General features: G+C 37.8%; 2 protein-coding genes across 5 annotated transcripts; both read left to right on the top strand.

Annotated features, from left to right (window-relative positions):
• The first annotated feature begins 1,420 nt into the window (after positions 1 to 1,420).
• LOC127972958 (solute carrier family 35 member E3-like) lies at positions 1,421 to 5,503 on the top strand. The gene is made up of 5 exons (XM_052576998.1): positions 1,421 to 2,081; positions 2,597 to 2,707; positions 2,897 to 3,055; positions 3,391 to 3,473; positions 4,949 to 5,503. Exons 1-5 carry the CDS (start codon positions 1,668 to 1,670, stop codon positions 5,133 to 5,135), a joined length of 954 nt encoding a protein of 317 aa, XP_052432958.1. The 5' UTR covers positions 1,421 to 1,667; the 3' UTR covers positions 5,136 to 5,503.
• Positions 5,504 to 7,411: 1,908 nt separating this feature from the next.
• On the top strand, positions 7,412 to 15,341 carry LOC127972941 (E3 ubiquitin-protein ligase Mdm2). Of its 4 annotated transcripts, none has more exons than XM_052576966.1 (11): positions 7,412 to 7,491; positions 9,093 to 9,165; positions 9,254 to 9,328; positions 11,791 to 11,924; positions 12,255 to 12,304; positions 12,384 to 12,442; positions 12,564 to 12,633; positions 13,569 to 13,726; positions 13,835 to 13,984; positions 14,095 to 14,163; positions 14,617 to 15,341. In XM_052576966.1, exons 2-11 carry the CDS (start codon positions 9,106 to 9,108, stop codon positions 15,229 to 15,231), a joined length of 1,440 nt encoding a protein of 479 aa, XP_052432926.1. In that variant the 5' UTR covers positions 7,412 to 7,491; positions 9,093 to 9,105; the 3' UTR covers positions 15,232 to 15,341. The 4 variants fall into 4 exon arrangements, with proteins under 4 accessions (XP_052432926.1, XP_052432917.1, XP_052432935.1 ...); XM_052576957.1 differs by lacking the exon at positions 7,412 to 7,491 and adding an exon at positions 8,419 to 9,001; XM_052576975.1 differs by lacking the exon at positions 7,412 to 7,491 and having other exon boundaries at positions 9,093 to 9,182.
• The last annotated feature ends 1,320 nt before the right edge of the window (positions 15,342 to 16,661 follow it).

Below are 16,661 nucleotides of genomic sequence, written 5' to 3'. Positions count from 1 at the left end.
TCAAGAAGCTCAGCTTTGTTTGATGGTCAGTGGAGAGTCATATTTTCCCTCTGCCAGTCTGCAGCTCTGCTGTTCCCATGTCTGCAGCTTGAACTTGTTCTTATGAACCACGGTCTTTGAAATTTTAAGGATAGAAGCAACCGGATGTATCCCTGTGCCAGTAAATCCAGCATTTAACCCTTCTTTTTCTCACTCAAAACCTTTCTTATGAACTCTTTTAGCATGGTCAATAGCTATTGTTTGATTTCAACTACTTTTGAGGCACTTTTTTTTGCCTTCAGCTAGTTGTATTGCAGGAGGATAATGATGACCACAGCAGTGGTTTTATATTTTTCCTGATCACATAATCAGTACTGGATAATGAGGTGTGTCATTGAATAGCTGCCATAGGCTACATGTAGAGATGCTGATTTAAGAAAAAATTGGAAAGGTGTCTTTTTTTTCAGAGCTGTATATCTAAATATAATTAAGAATCCACCCCCTGCTTGAGAACCTCTCTACTAGAGCAATTTCGTGAACATTTATTTATGCATTTTAAGACATTTCATTTGCACAGAAGACATGTATTTCTATTGCTCTAAAGCATTTTTTTTTTAAACTTAAGAATTTTTGTCACCTCATGATTTTTACTCAAGTATTTTCATATTTGTTCACAGACTTTATTTGCACAGAAAATATGTTTTCTCTTGTAATGTCAGTATCTATATCTATACATAAATAAACTACACATAGTAGTTCATCAGTGCAGATGGTTTTTATCGTTTACAAGGATTAAATAACATTGGACCAATTAAAGAATCTTGACTCAAAAGCGTAACAGAATCCTGGCATCTAAAACTTAATTACTTTTTAGGAGAGCTGGAATCGAGACAAATTCTGATGCTAAAATATACTTCTGATTTGTTTAACATTGTGTTTTGGGTAAACTTAAGCCTGGTTCTCATTCTCCATTTTGTGTTATTTCATAATTGCATGACTTTACATGTGGAAAATCGTAATTACAAAGAACGTGCAGTACAACATAGCAACAATACAAACATTGCATTGATGACCATAACTCTAGACAGTGATACATTATACACAATATGCAATGTACACAGGGCTTTGGGCCAATAAAAATGAATATGACAATGATCTCGATGATATGGTGACATATTAGCAGTGATTTTATAACAAAAAGAAACAATAAAGACCAAAAGAAGTAAAATTCAATATTTGAATCTCAGTAATCTTGTAATTTTGTCCGCTAGATAGCGAGCAGTGATGTGGCGTCGTGCGTGTCACTGACATTGACGGGTCACTGATGATAAATATCCACAGACGAATTCTCGCGCATGCGTATTGTCGCTATAGTGTTTCAGCCCATGGGAATCTCGCGAGAGTTGCACGGTGGCCCGTTACCTTTCAGACTCGTCCCTTATTTGCAAGCGTCGCGTTTGAGTACGTCACGCCCATGTGTTCAGTCAGTGGCAGGCAGAGCAGCGATTTGAGAGAATACGGCTTTCTATGAGGGACAATCTTATAATGAAAGCCGCTCTGAACTGCTTTTACACACTCATCCACAGAAAGAGATTTATGTCTCTCTGCTGATGCAGTACCAAAGCAGACACCTGAAACGGTTTCTCTAGAAGTATTCGCCTCCAGCAGAAGACTAAAAGTGCGTCTGAATGAGCTCAACTATGGCGACGCGACTCTCTGACTTGTTTGGAAACAGCCGGATAATTGCAGGACTGCTGGTCAACCTACTGTCTTCGATCTGTATAGTGTTCATCAACAAATGGATCTATGTGCACCATGGCTTTCCCAACATGACCCTGACTCTCATACATTTCGTAGTGACATGGCTGGGGCTGTTCATTTGCCAGAAGATGGATATATTCTCCCCCAAGAGTCTCAGACCTTCTAAAATCATCCTGCTGGCCTTGAGTTTCTGTGGGTTTGTTGTTTTCACCAATCTGTCTCTCCAGAGCAACACTATAGGAACATATCAGCTGGCCAAGACCATGACAACACCCGTGATCATAGTCATCCAGACCTTGTACTACAGAAAGACATTTTCCACAAAGATTAAACTGACTCTAGTAAGTGGGCTTCAATTATTTCACTGGTATACTAAGAAATCCTTCTAAAATATTCCTTAACAGTAGTTCAAATGCAATGGAATCTCAGACTGCATTTAAAAGCTGTCTTTCAGAATCGGGAAATAAACAGATCAAAGTTTAAAATTCACGTGTGTGTGTGTGTGTGCAATGAACATAATTTCTTTAAATATATAGTAGCCTTCTTATACTTGTGGAATGCACTGTATGCAGTAATGTATACATGCATTCCACAAGTATGCAAAGTCTACTATATAATACTGTATTGCACAATGTATTAATGCGTGGTGATTTTTAATGTGTGTTATTATAACTGTAACATGTTTTTAACCGTCATTTCTATAGCATGCACATGCTATGCATCAGTTTGAACTATGTTCTGGGTAAATGCTGATAAAAGCAGATTTGTTCATGCAAGGTAATGGGTCAAAACATGTGATTTGTACACCACTTCATATAATTTATTCCTTTAAATTATACTTTTTTTTTATAAAAAGGTGCCGATCACTTTAGGGGTCATACTGAACTCGTACTATGACGTGAAGTTCAATCTTCTTGGGATGATCTTTGCCACACTTGGGGTCTTTGTAACCTCGCTGTATCAAGTGGTAAGCATTACTGCACTCTCGATCTGTATCATTTCTGAAAAAGTCATATTCCTTTATTTATATATAGAAATAATAATAAAAAAAAAAACTTTAATAAATTTCTGACCATAAATGATTTCCCTCATTAATTATTCAGATATCCACACTGCTTCTGAATGGTGATTGAATCATTCATTTCTCCTATTCTAGTGGGTCGGTGCCAAACAGCATGAGCTTCAGGTGAACTCTATGCAGTTGCTGTATTATCAAGCACCCATGTCTTCAGCGTTTCTCTTGGTCCTGGTGCCATTCTTCGAACCCTTTACCGGAGAGGGTGGGATCTTTGGCCCCTGGTCATTTCAGGCCCTGGTAAGAGAGCGAGTGAGAGAGGGACTGTTCTTTCAATGGCTCACACACTCTTTCAGCACGTATCCAGAGGAATTTCTTACATATACAAACACAGTCACAGAGAGCGCCTTGTGTTATTGCCAAAATTTCCTGGGTAAAAAAAAAGAAAAGAATACGCTTATATATCCCCACCCCCATTGGATAAAAGATCAGTTCATTGCTCTAAATATTACTATGTGAATGTTTATTTATTAAATAAAAAAGCATACAGTATTTCTATAGGATTTGGTTTGTAGTATTGAGATGAATTGTATTTTTGAATGGTTGATTCTTGATATTTTTTCTGCTTCCTCAAGGTCATGGTTCTGCTGTCTGGTGTCATTGCCTTTCTGGTCAATTTGTCCATTTACTGGATCATTGGGAACACGTCTCCTGTTACGTATCCTTTCTGCTAATTCTCTGAAATCTCTGTCATTCAGCTATGGCTATTTCTTTTTATCTATTCTCACCCTTTAGACTTGCATCTGTAAACGTGACTTTATTGTTTGTTAAGTGTCAGATTAGGTCTATAATGCAAGCAAATGTTTGTTTAACAGAGACTTGGCAAAGTTTGGCAAATAGTAACATGTAGTTACACACTTGTTTCATAATGAAAGGGAAAGCTGTAATTCAATCAAGGCACATCTTTTAGCCACGAGCTATACTGAAAACATTTCATGGTTTTGAATACATCCATTTAGTGCGAGTGCATTTTCTCAAAGTACGCAGTAGAGGGAGCAAATGTACCAACATCTGTTTTAAACTGCACTTTTGGACCACTTATTATTTCTCAACCAAGCGTTTTCTATCGGGACATGGAAATATGCTTATGTTTTGTTAGCTCTCTTTCTAAAATATACTGGCAACTATATAATTTACTTAGTAAAATACCATTTATACTGTATGAAGAATAGGCCGTGTCACGTTTGAACAAATTCAGATGCTTTTAAAAAAGTGCTGGGTTGTGCAGTTTGTGATGACATTCATGTAGAATATTCATTTATTAATATAAAAGGAACTGAGTTACAGTTAAACCAATCCCAAACTCTTATTTTATTAACTTAAATTAAATTATTTTATTAACAGATTAATTAACTTTTTTTTACAAGACTCATATATCCCTTCATCAATATTAAAACTTATTTTATTAACAGATTATACTTTTATAAAGAGATTTATTCACTTTTTTCACATTCACAAGACTGATATATACAGAAATCTATATTAAAACTAGCAAATGTTATTTTGTTAACATATTATACTTTTTTAAACGGATTTATTAACTTTTGCTGCATACTAACAAGACCCTTAGATCAATATTATGGATTTTTGAAAATTACCTTTCATGCAATGTGAAACATTGCTCTAAGTGAATGAAAAAAACAAAAGCTGCTTTATCAGGCATTACAGGCATGATCCAATCGGACCTATCACCGCAGATTAGCGTCACACAAAAGAGGGGTTTGGAAAAATTAATCGTTGAGTGAATCATTTGGGAGTCGTTGAGCAATAAGGTAAAAATAAATGCATATTATAAGACAATGAAAGTGCATGCATGCATGTCAACCTGCTTTTGGGGACTCCCAAAACCAAAATTTGGACCTTTCATAACCAATAATAGGGGCACTTTAAAACTATCTGTTATTTTTTTAACAAATCGTGTGTGTTAAGATTTCTTTTAAATTTCACATTCACAAGCCTAACTACAAAACATAAAAATCCTAACAGTAAAATGGTCAAAAGAATATTAACTTTGAGAGAGAATCATTTTGAAGCTCATTTCTGACTTGTATATGAAATTCATGTCCTCAAAGCCTGTTTCTCAAGTGCATGTCATAAGTCTCGAGGAACCTCCCTTAACATTTCTCCTCACAGCTACAACATGTTTGGACACTTCAAGTTCTGCATCACATTACTGGGTGGCTATGTCCTCTTCCAGGACCCCTTGTCCTTAAATCAAGGTCTGGGCATCCTCTGCACGCTCAGTGGCATCCTGGCATACACCCATTTCAAACTGGCAGAACAGGAGGAGGGCAAAAGCAAGCTTGCACAGAGGCCATAGCCCTGCTGATGGGCCAATCAACAAGAAAGTCAGTGTTCAGTGCCTGATTCGTTCAGGAATAGCTAGCTAGCGATGGCTCCTGCACAGGAGCGTGAAGACTAACCAAACATAGACTGGAAGGATGTAGGTTTAAGCCATACAGGCTGAGAACTTTTAATAGCATTTCAATCTTTTTAAGAGTTACATTTTTATTTCAAGTAGAGTATTCAATATTTGCAGATAAACTTGCAAAAACAAAAAAAAACATGCTACTTGAGAGAGCAACTCTGAAATTGCTGAAGCGTTTCCTTTTTTTTATTTTGTAAGTGTTCTTTTATAATGTATTTTTCAAATGGTCTGTACAACAATAAAACATTTTAGAAAAAGTACCACAACTGTTTTCTTTTGTCACATTTTTCAAGAATGGAATGTTATCTTATCTAGTCGAGTCTAAATTGTGACTTTTTAGGACAAGGGTCAGTGTCTACTTAGCAAAAAAGACTTGAGTATCTGTGAATGGAATGTCAATTATTTGTTCAGTTCATGATGAGGGCTTTTCAACTTGTTTTTCTCTTTTGCAATGCACATCTGAAACATTAGTCACAGCCAAAGTCCTGTCTGCAGTCTAAACTCTAGATCTATAACTTTTTTTGTGTGTTTGCATTTTAGAATATTAGGATTTTCAACATAAAAAACTGCAAAAGATGCTGCTTAAAGTGGCAGTTCACCCAACAAATGTCATTTTCTTCTTTGGAACATGATATTTAAAAATTGAATTTTCAGCATCCATTACTCCAGTCTTCAGAAATCCTTCAGAAATGCAGATTTGCTGCTCAAGAAACATGTCTATTATTATTAGTGTTGTGCTGCTTAATAGATTTGTAAAAAATAATGATAATAATAATATTTGAGAAGGTCGGGCAGAACAGCATTTATTTGATTTAGAAATTCAAATTATAATTATAAATAATGAATGTCTATCAAGACATTATAAATCTCTGTTTCTTTTGATAAATGTAAAGCATTCTTGCTAAATAAAAGTATGAAGTATTAAAAACATGTAAGAAGGAAAGAATCCAACAACTGCCTAAAAAACATGGAAAGTCCTGGTTAATCCCAGGAACAAGCACCTCAGTGGGTAGATGGTAATTTCTTTCTAATTTTTCCCCAAAACATCCATGTGTGGTTGCATATTGAATAAGTAGATAGATGAATAGTTGTTTTTGAGAGTGCACAGTCTTGAACTTTAATCTTTAGGATCTGCATTTATCCTTACTTCCATTAATTAAATTAATGGCTTTTCTGATGACTTCAGTGGTCCATGGAATTTCCTCATTATTACAGATGTACAAGCCCAAACATGTTGAGCTTAAAGGAACATGTTGTACTAAAATGAACTCTGACTCACTGTCCCTGCATCCTGTCACAGGGACTGTACAAGACTTGTTTTCACGGCACAGTCCATATCCCCTTAATAATGCCCTGATTTCACTCAGCAAACAGGACCTCCCCTAATTTGCAAGTTTCTGTTTAGTTATGTCATGACAACAGACTCATTTTACAAATGAATATGTTTTGACGTGGATTTCACAGACAGCTGATGAATTCCCAGCATCCTCACCAAACAGGGGACTCGCAGAATCCTCTTATAAGAGAAAGAACGGATCATTATTACTCATCAAAACTGATTAAAGTTATTTTAGTTAGCAAAATATAAATATATATTGAAAATGTAGCTCCTTAATCAAAGGGGGAATTCATTAACCAGTGAGAGGTGATGCAGTGAATATTATCATGATTATAACTACAAATGTTAAACAATAATTTACTATCAAGTGATAATAATGTTTTCGATCAATCTCATACAATTAAACAATGCACTAAATTCAACCCAAGAGGCTTAAGCGAACCATATTAAATGCTAAATAATTAATAATAATAATAACAATAATAATTTTAGTAGGCCTACTGCTTCGACTTTGTGGTCATATTAATTTTTCATTAATTTCATACATATAACCTGATAAATGCAGAATTAAGGCTGACAACTAAAACGTGTCCAGTGTGGATTAATATTGAAATAAAGAACCAGCAAGTTTGTACAACATACAACCGCATACAAATGACGAGTTAAATATGAAATTAACTTCACACGGTCAGACTCCTTTAATCGCATTAAAAAAAAAAAAAAACGTAAAAGAGCAAATGTAGATAGGCCTAATGTAAATAATGTCCAACTCGCCCTCACGTGAGTGTATTATGTGATGTTTACGCAATACGCATAGACGCCGCGCGCTCATCGCTCACGTGCTAGAACATTTCAAATTCAAACAGGCGCCAGTAGAGGGAGTTCGAGACGCTCAACTGTCACTAGCAGGTAGGATACTAACACTTTCAGTTTAACCTTTTTCGTACTTTCTCGTCTATTTACGACACATATTAAGCTGTAAATATCTGAATAGCATTGTGGTATACGTTGCAGTGAAATATTTCAACGCCGTATGAGGCTTCGATGTCCGTTTAGTCGCCTAAAATAAGTTTCCTCAGCCTTGCGTTAAGCGCGGCCTAATCCAGCCTCGGGGTTTCCTGATAGTCCACAGCGAGAAATAGACACCGGGAGTGCGGGCGTTTGTGGCGTTGTTAATATAAATTAGCGTAGTCTTGTCGTTCAAATGCGAATTGCTCCACATCAGGCAGTACGTTAATCGTTTAAATTGTGTCTTTAAAACTAACGTTACTGCTACTATTCTACTTGTAAATAAATTAAGAAATGTGTTCGTATTAACCTTACGTAAACAAACAACCACGGCTTATACGACGTTTATACTTTATAACTGCACTCATGGTTATTTTGTTATTAATAATCGGAGATGTATAGCCCCTCCCCCTTTTGTACGTAATTAAAGCTGCGACAATTAAGTGAATGTTGATGAAGTGTCCAACATTACACACTTATATATTATATATAATTTTTTTCCAGTTATTTAAGTGCATCATGCCAGTATTTAAATAACTCTTTTAATAATCTTAGAATAGTGCAAACGTACGCGATTTGAAACGCACCTAATAGTTATCATCTGTCATACTGAAAGTTGACGTGTCAAGAGCACGCAAGACGTCAAGCTTTTCATCACACGTAACGTTACATCTCATAAAACGAACAATATTTACACGATGATCTGTTTTCATGTTACCTCTGGGGGGCAAGTCTTTGATGTTCCATGATGTTAAGGTTTTACATTAATTACGTGCCGCTAATTTGAATGGAAAGATTTGCATGCATAAAGATGGTAGCGTTAACGTTAGTTAAAAATCCCGAAGACAACAAACTTGAGATTGTTGTTGTGTTTTGTGTGTGTACAGACCACTGTAGTGGTCCAGAGACATTTGGAGCGTTACCCGATATCCATGCATCCGTAGCACTTGTAATGAATAGCATTTAGACATTTCTGCTTGAATTTATTTAACGGAGGAGCTAATAATCCACCAGGATCGCTTTGGTCCAAACACTCCGTTATTTCACCTGTTACTGGGCTGATACGCTTCAAATCCAAGTGCTTGCCAGGAAAGGGCGTGTGTAGTAAAACGGGACATGTCCGGGCATGAACACAGAGAACCAGACAACTCAGCAAAGATCGTCTCCCACCACTAGGCGTCTAAAGCTAGTCAAGCTTTGACATGTCATGTCCGAACCCGCCCAGGGGATGATGAGTAGTGATGTGGATTCTAGCCCTGACATGCCTCTTTGCGTCTATTTAAACCATGGACCGGCTCTCAGCAAGCTCCCACTCATCACTAAGCCAGAGCTCAAGCACTTTATGTACAGGAAGCAGAGTATATATAGAAGATTCTTTTTTAGAATAGCCAAGTTACCTCTGTTTGCACAGGTAATGTTTGTTCTGAAGTTTGTATTTTTTACTGAATTGCCTCTAAATTGTTGTATGTAGTCTAACTTTGTCTTTGTTTTTTTGTTTACAGATTATCTACCAATATGGCAACAGAAAGTTGTTTAAGCAGTTCGCAGATCAGCAAGGTTGACAACGAAAAACTGGTAATGTAGCCTTCAAGGTGTGTGTTTGTGTATTTAAGTGCGTCTTTTACACCTTGAAATTATTGAGTTTTATTTATTGTAACTTTAGGTAAGACCAAAAGTTCAGCTGAAAAGCCTGTTAGAGGATGCAGGTGCAGATAAAGATGTTTTCACCATGAAAGAGGTGAGGAGATGTGTTTGCTGACAGCAGTTACAGTCCATTTTATTTGATATACACTAACATTTAAAAAGTTTGGGCTGAGAAGATATCCTATGCTAACCAAAGCTGCATTTATTTGATCAGAAATACAGTAAAAAGATATTTTGAAATGTCAATTTAAAGAAAAAAAAAAATATATATTTTAATGAATTTTCAGCATCATTACTACAGTCTTTAGTGTTACCTTTAGAAGTCATTCTTATGTGCTGATTCAGTGCTTAAGAAACATTTATTCTTATTAATGTAAACAAAAAAATATTTATAGATATTTCAAGATTTAATTTGAAGAACATTTTACAAATATTTTCTAACATTATACATGTCTTTGTCTCTTTCGATCAAGTTAATGCATCCTAGCTGAATTAAAAGTTTTTTATTTTATTTTAATAAGTACTGAACGGTTTCTGTACTTTTGAATGGTAGTATTCATGTCATGCTTTATGGTTGGATATCAAAGTGGATTTATGTCAATTTTTAGTAATACTGGACCCTGTTATACGTTGTATGTATAATTTTTTATATATATAAGCACTTAAGCAGTGACACCTATTTGTTAGTTTTTTAAATGAGTTTGTGGTCAAATACCAGTTGGAGCTTTTTACTTCTGTAAGGATGTTTGATTGGAGGATGGATAGAATATGGAAATATGGTAATCATTTAGAGTGGGCTTTTTTTTTCTTATAAATTAGGCCAGTAGAAAGCAACTCAGAACACCTTAGCAACCATGTGTAAATTGCACTGACTTCATGCCAGCAGCATTTGCATGGGCTAGTGCCATTATTCAACAGTTACAAAATCGAATTTATAACTTTAATTTGTAGTGTGCAACAATATAGATCATTTATATTCCCTTTTACTCTTGATATTTGATGTTACTTGAACTATTTTCATCTGTTGTCAACTTTGTGATGTTATGAGTCATTTTTTTTATGGCTGGAAGTTGTGGTTATCTGACTAACAGGAATGTATTACTCATCTGTATTGACTATTTAAAGGGGTCATATGATGCGGTTTCAATTTTTCCTTTCTCTTTGGAGTGTTAAAAGCTCTTGGTGCATGAAGAAGATCTGTAAAGTTGCAAAGTCTCAAATCCCAAATCCAAAGAGATATTCTTTATCAGAGTTAAGACTCTGCCACACCCCCCTTAAGGCTGGTTCACACGGCAGGATAATCAGGCCGATTTTAGCCCCGATTCACCCCTTCCGACAATCTTAGGATGCTCCGATTATCGTAAAATAATCTGATCAAATATTCCTGCCGTGTGTGGTGTGTTAAGACCGCTCTCCTCTGCTCGGAAGAAGGTCGGGACCGCTCCGATCTCAAATCGGGGATATCCAACATGTTGGATTTATTTGGCCCGATTTCTTCTCGTGTGTGGTGTCCCCCGAGGACAAACGATAACGCAGCCTGTGGACTGTGGCGTGTAGCCAATCAGAAAGCGAGGTGACGAGGCGGTGAGGAAGTGCCGGGAAACAGAAACAAAATCAAAACAACCGGCGGAATGGCGCACCAGAAAGTCCGGTGGACGTCGGAGATGGAGGACCAACTTGTCGACCTGTGGCAACACAGGGAATGTTTGTACAACGTTTCGTGTAAAGATTATCACAACCGAAATGACAAGGAGAGGAACTGGGCAGAAATTGCTGCTGCACTTGAAATACCAGGTAATGTTTATCTACAGTAACGTTACCCATCGCTAGCATGAAAGTCACGTTTGATCTCGAGGGATTTTGCGAGATTTCCCGTCTGACACGAGAATGCTCGGGAGTCAAATCGGTTCGTGTGTGATGTGTTGATATTGCCGTGTGGCTGCACACCACACACTGAACGATCAAAACTGTTAGACCCGTGATTTTTTATCGCCGTGTGTGGGGTCTCTCAGGTTTGGAAAATCGGCCGACAATTTTAAAATCGTCCCGTGTGAACCAGGCCTTAGACAGCTCTTTCAAACACGCCCCCCCCCCCCATGTCTATGTCACTGTGGAAATATGTGTGTAATGCCACCCAAATGTTCATGCAAAGAAAGAAGGCGTGCTTTCGGTAACCACAGTTAGTGTTGAAGCAGCCATGTCAGGGAGAATTCTGTAATTCTGACTTTGCTGTGAAAATCTGGTACTTCTAAAGCTACTGTAAGCATGTTTTGTTATTAGTTTAAGTATTTGCTATTGAATGTTCAAATGCAGAGTTTTGCATGCATGCGCGCGCGCGTGTGTGTGTGTGAGAGAGAACGATGTACAGTATTTGAAAAATAATTTTTACGTTTTTATTTTTTACATTATAGCAAGTCAAAATTTTTCTGTTACAACAAATACACAAAATAATGATCTTAAAATAACCACATCTTTACCATGTTTTCTGTCAGCAATCTGTTTCAGGAAATGGTTTCCCTATCGATCTCTAAACAACTTGTCTTTCTGTGTTTTTAGGTCTTGTTTTATTTGGGGAAGTATATCATGAGCAAAGAGTTATATGACAAGCAGCAGCAACACATTGTGCACTGCGGAGAGGATGCTCTTGGTGCAGTTCTCGGGGTGAAAAGTTTCTCCGTCAAAGAGCCCCGGTGTGTATTGACGCTCTAACTTCTCTAGAGCAGCTGTAGTACCAGTGACCTCTGGGAATATCAGGGTGGGGTTTTAAAGCAACAGATGGCAGCTTTTGACCTACTGACTCTGAAAGGGTCTGTTGTGACCGGTTTAAGATATGAAGTGCCTGCAGAAGGTTTTGGATACCTTTGGATACAAATAGGGGGCAAGTGTAGATACAAAAATAAAAAAGCCTGTAAAGCCTACGTGTTTCTCTTAATTATTATTATTTTTATAGTGAAATTTGCTATATGAACATGAAAGTTTCGTGTGTAATTTTATTTCTTTGTATTTATTTATTTATTTAGAGCACTCTTTGCACTGATCAACAGAAACCTTGTGACTGTGAAAAATACAGGTACTATGATTGTTATTTATTTTTTTTCTTTGTTTTCATCTGTTGTTTGTGTTAAAACTGTCTTTGTTTCCTTTTACAGATATTCAGTCTACCTTCTCTGAACCCAGGAGTCAAAGTGAACCAGACCGAGGGCCCGGGGTAAATGTTCTTTTATGCTCAGACACTTAGAACCACACTGTATTGACCCATTCCACAGAGTTTCCCTGGTAGTGCTGTGTCTGTGCTTGAAGCATGACTGAAACTTCACCGTCTGTTCTAGGATACGGATTCAGACTCTCGCTCATCTACCTCACAACAGCAGCGCAGGAGGAGGAGAAGCAGTGATCCTGGTAAGAGCGCACAGCACACCAAAATACACACCAGCTGTGTCCTGTTGAGTGTGTGTGAAAGCACATGCTTGATCAGTTGGGCTAGATAGGATTTCAGATAGAGTTGTTTGTTCCAGTGTTGATGTAGTTCCTGTTTTTAACAGGAAAGGCATTTCCATTTTTCTTGAGATTTTCCCTCTCTCTAGCCTGCTGCCTTTAGCTCAGACAGGTTCATTTACAGTTGAACTAATGTGTTAATTTTAAACAAACAAATTTTTTTAGTTTGCTGTCTGGTCTAACTGAAAAGTAAACCCATTTTAACAAGTGTACCAGTCAGTTGGTTTGGATAAAGTTAGGTTTCATTTCAGGTTTCATGATTTCAGGCTAGTTTATTTTTTGCCAGGAGTTTTGTAAAAAAAGGTTGAGGCGGACTCCCTTTTTCAAGGACTGTTTTTCCTGCCTTGTATTTTTTTTTCATGATGGATCATTTTGTAGTATTCTTCGAGTCCTGATAGAAGACTGTATGCGAGTAAAAAAATGGTACCATAATGACTGCTCTCTGCCACTGTACACCTCAAAAGGACACAGATCTGGAGGTTGTGCAGGATGTGCTCAGATGAGTGCTGCTTCAATGGCCCATTTTTAAACCTTAGCTACGCACACAAAGACAGTTTGTTGAGCAAGCAGCACCAGATGCACCATTTAAAACAGGGTTATTGCTCTGAGCATTGCCCCTTCTTGCCTCATAAGTGTCTAAAGTTGAGTGCATGTAACAAACATCAGCAAATTAAAAACTAATGCATTATACACTTAAGGTTGTGTTTTAACATAACGTAAAGGAAACAGATTGGAAATGCAGCGTGGTTCAGTTACAGAGCAGTTGCATGTCCAAACCCTTGGATGGACATGTGTGAGGGCATGTTCTTGTGTCAAAGTTTTTTTTGTGCTTTCAATAGAGAGTACTCCAGCCGAAGACGATCCCGGAGAATGCAGGAAGAGGCACAAGTCCGACAGCTTCTCTCTGACATTTGATGACAGCTTGTCTTGGTGTGTGATCGGTGGCCTGCACCGGGAGAGGGGGAATAGTGAGTCTTCGGAAGCACAAAGCAACTCTGTGAGTAGCACCTTTAAATGCTCATTCACTCTCTTTTGGTTTACCAGCAACTGTAACTTCTTCTGCACTGTTATTTGGCCTTTTCTAAGCATCCTGTTTGTTTTACAGGATGTAGGTATCTCTCACAGCGAGGGCAGTGAAGAGAGCGAAGACTCCGAGTCTGAATCTGATAACTTTAGTGTGGAGTTTGAGGTGGAGTCCATAAACTCTGACGCCTACAGTGAGCATGATGAGGATTCATTGCCAGGAGAGAACGAGGTCTCAACTCAAACTCGTGTTCTTCTGAGAGAGAGATTAACCAGTGACCTAACTAATCTAACCTGTTTGACGATCCTCAACTCACTGCAATTCTGTATTTGCTTACTCAGGTGTATGAAGTCACAATCTTTGCTGAGGATGAAGATTCGTTTGATGAGGATACTGAGATAACTGAGGCAGTATGTAGCATTTTACTATCATATCCTGATGTTTTTCTTAGTGGGACTTGCGCTTATCTACCAGGATTAGATTGTGAAAAGGTTGGGGGTGAAAGAAAAAAAAAAACTTTAGTGAGTCTGCCAAAAAGGGCAGCTGATTCAGAGATGCCGCAAGTTAATACATTTTGTTGAAAGATTGACAACTTTTTTTTAATATTGAACTTTGAATTAATTGTGCTTGATACAACCAGGAATGTGTATTAAGCTGACTTTTAATGGGACCATATTTTTAAGTTTTATAAAATTATCTTTTCCTTGAAAGTCCTTTTAATTCTAGTCCTGTTTTTATTGCACCAAATAAAATTTTTCATGACCATTGCCATTCTTTTCTGACTCACGGATTTAAACAGGATCTTTTATTTCTTTAATATGATTATTGATTTAATAATCTAAAATAAAAACGTGTTCACTCAGGACTACTGGAAGTGTGCCGTATGTTACGAGCTCAACCCTCCTCTTCCTCGCCATTGCAAAAGCTGTTGGAAAGTCCGACCCGGTTGGCTTCCAGAAACCCACTCCAACATGGAAAACACCTCCACTAACACTCAACCCAGCACAGAAGACCCCAGCATCACCACAACTACCAGCTCAGCCTCACATGCCAAACTGCTTCCTTCCAAACCCTCAAGCCCTCTTCAAGAAACAGATGAAGGAGTGGACGTACCCGACGGCAAGTGCTCGCAATCTCCTGTCGCCTCTAAAGACGAGCTTCTCTCCTCCACGGTCACCGGCTCGATGACTGAATCTCAGACCTCATCATCGCAGCCCTCAACCTCCTTTGGTGGCAGCAGTCAGGAAGAGACCCCAGAGCTGGAGCGCTACAACAGCCTAGAGGCCTGCCTGCCTGCAACTTGCCTTGAGCCCTGCGTCATCTGTCAAAGTCGCCCCAAGAACGGCTGCATCGTCCACGGAAGAACTGGACACCTTATGGCTTGCTACACTTGCGCCAAGAAATTAAAGAACCGGAACAAGTTGTGTCCGGTGTGCCGAGAGCCCATTCAGTCAGTTGTGTTGACCTACATGAGCTGAGACACTGCAGATATACCTCTTCTCCCCTCCTCACATGAAGTTTTGCGTTCAAATGTAATATTTGTAATATGTTACTGATTGATTAATAAATTGTATTTATGACTCACCAAGCGAGGTTCTCACTCACATGCTGTGTAGTAGAAGTCACAGATCTATGTTTTAAGGGTTGCTTCTAAGGGCTTGGAATTAAATCTACCACTTGTGTACTTGCAGAGAATCTGTATACATTTGATCAACTACTAGAAATGTTTGTTTTCATTTAAGTTATGTACATGCTCATGTATAGGTTTCATGTTAATTTAAGTTCTTTGCTGCACTGAAATGTGTTCTTGAGCTGGAGCTCTTTAAACAACCCTTTATAATTGTTCCTCTTGAAGGAAATGCTCTTGTGCACCATTTTTTTTTTTTTTTTGCTACAAAGACTTGTTTTCTTTGAGTGAGACATAATACATGATTATTTTGAGGCTCTTCTGGTTTTACAGTACAGTTGGATTAGGGTTTTTTTTTTTTTTAAGAGTAGCCGATTGGCTGTGAGAAGGTGGTTAAGGTGGCCGGTGTCATTTTCCTGTGTTGTTTGTTGGGTAGGACACAGTGGTCACCCAGAGAGAGCTTTGGTTACTAGGGACCCATTTTTTACTCAATATCAAGAAACATGTTCTGACTTGTTTTTCTCTAATGGCAACCTGGTACAAACATTAAAAAAAAAAAAAAAAAAAACTTCCCACTCTTTTTTTTTTTTTAACACCCAAACACTTCTACAATGAGAATCCGTTGTTGTGTAGTTAGTTAAAAGGAGCCGCATGGTGAATGTTTGTACTCTTTGGTAGTTGTGACTCATGAATGTTGTGCACCTATTTAATCATCTTCTGAAATTGCACTTATTTGCACGCTATCATTAATTTAAATGTTGACGTGCTGCAGAAGACATGCTTTTTTGCGTCTAAAAACATTTCAATGGATTGATCCATTTGTTTCTGCAAGTTATAAAAGAATACAACTCATGTGTACGTTACTAAATTTGAATTGTGCAGAATAGTAGCAACATGTCAAATGAACCTGGAGGTTTTATGCTGTTTGATCATGACTAATACCCGAAACCTGTTAAGAGCAAGTCTTGTCTGCTACCCAAAACTGTTATCTTCTCTCATCCAAGAAGTTGACTGAGTAAAGCCAGTGAAGAGCAGATGCAGGAGACAAATTCAAACAAATGTTATACTGCAATAGCAATGGGAAATTAATGCTTCACAACAACATCTCATAAACCTTGACTTCCCATAAACATTCCCACTTATCTCTTATTTATGGACACAATCATCCCTTGAAACGCACAATCATAAGACTAAAATATAGCTGCAAGCAGCAATTACGGGGCCAAGCACTCCACCGGCAAATTCAGGAGCTAAGCATAGCATGGAGCATCACATCAAAAT

The sequence above is a fragment of the Carassius gibelio genome, chromosome A4 (assembly GCF_023724105.1).
Source record: "Carassius gibelio isolate Cgi1373 ecotype wild population from Czech Republic chromosome A4, carGib1.2-hapl.c, whole genome shotgun sequence".
NCBI classification, from domain to species: Eukaryota; Metazoa; Chordata; class Actinopteri; order Cypriniformes; family Cyprinidae; genus Carassius; species Carassius gibelio.
The sequence above is the reverse complement of the archived record's forward strand: the minus strand, read 5'-3'. Positions and strand labels throughout refer to the sequence as shown.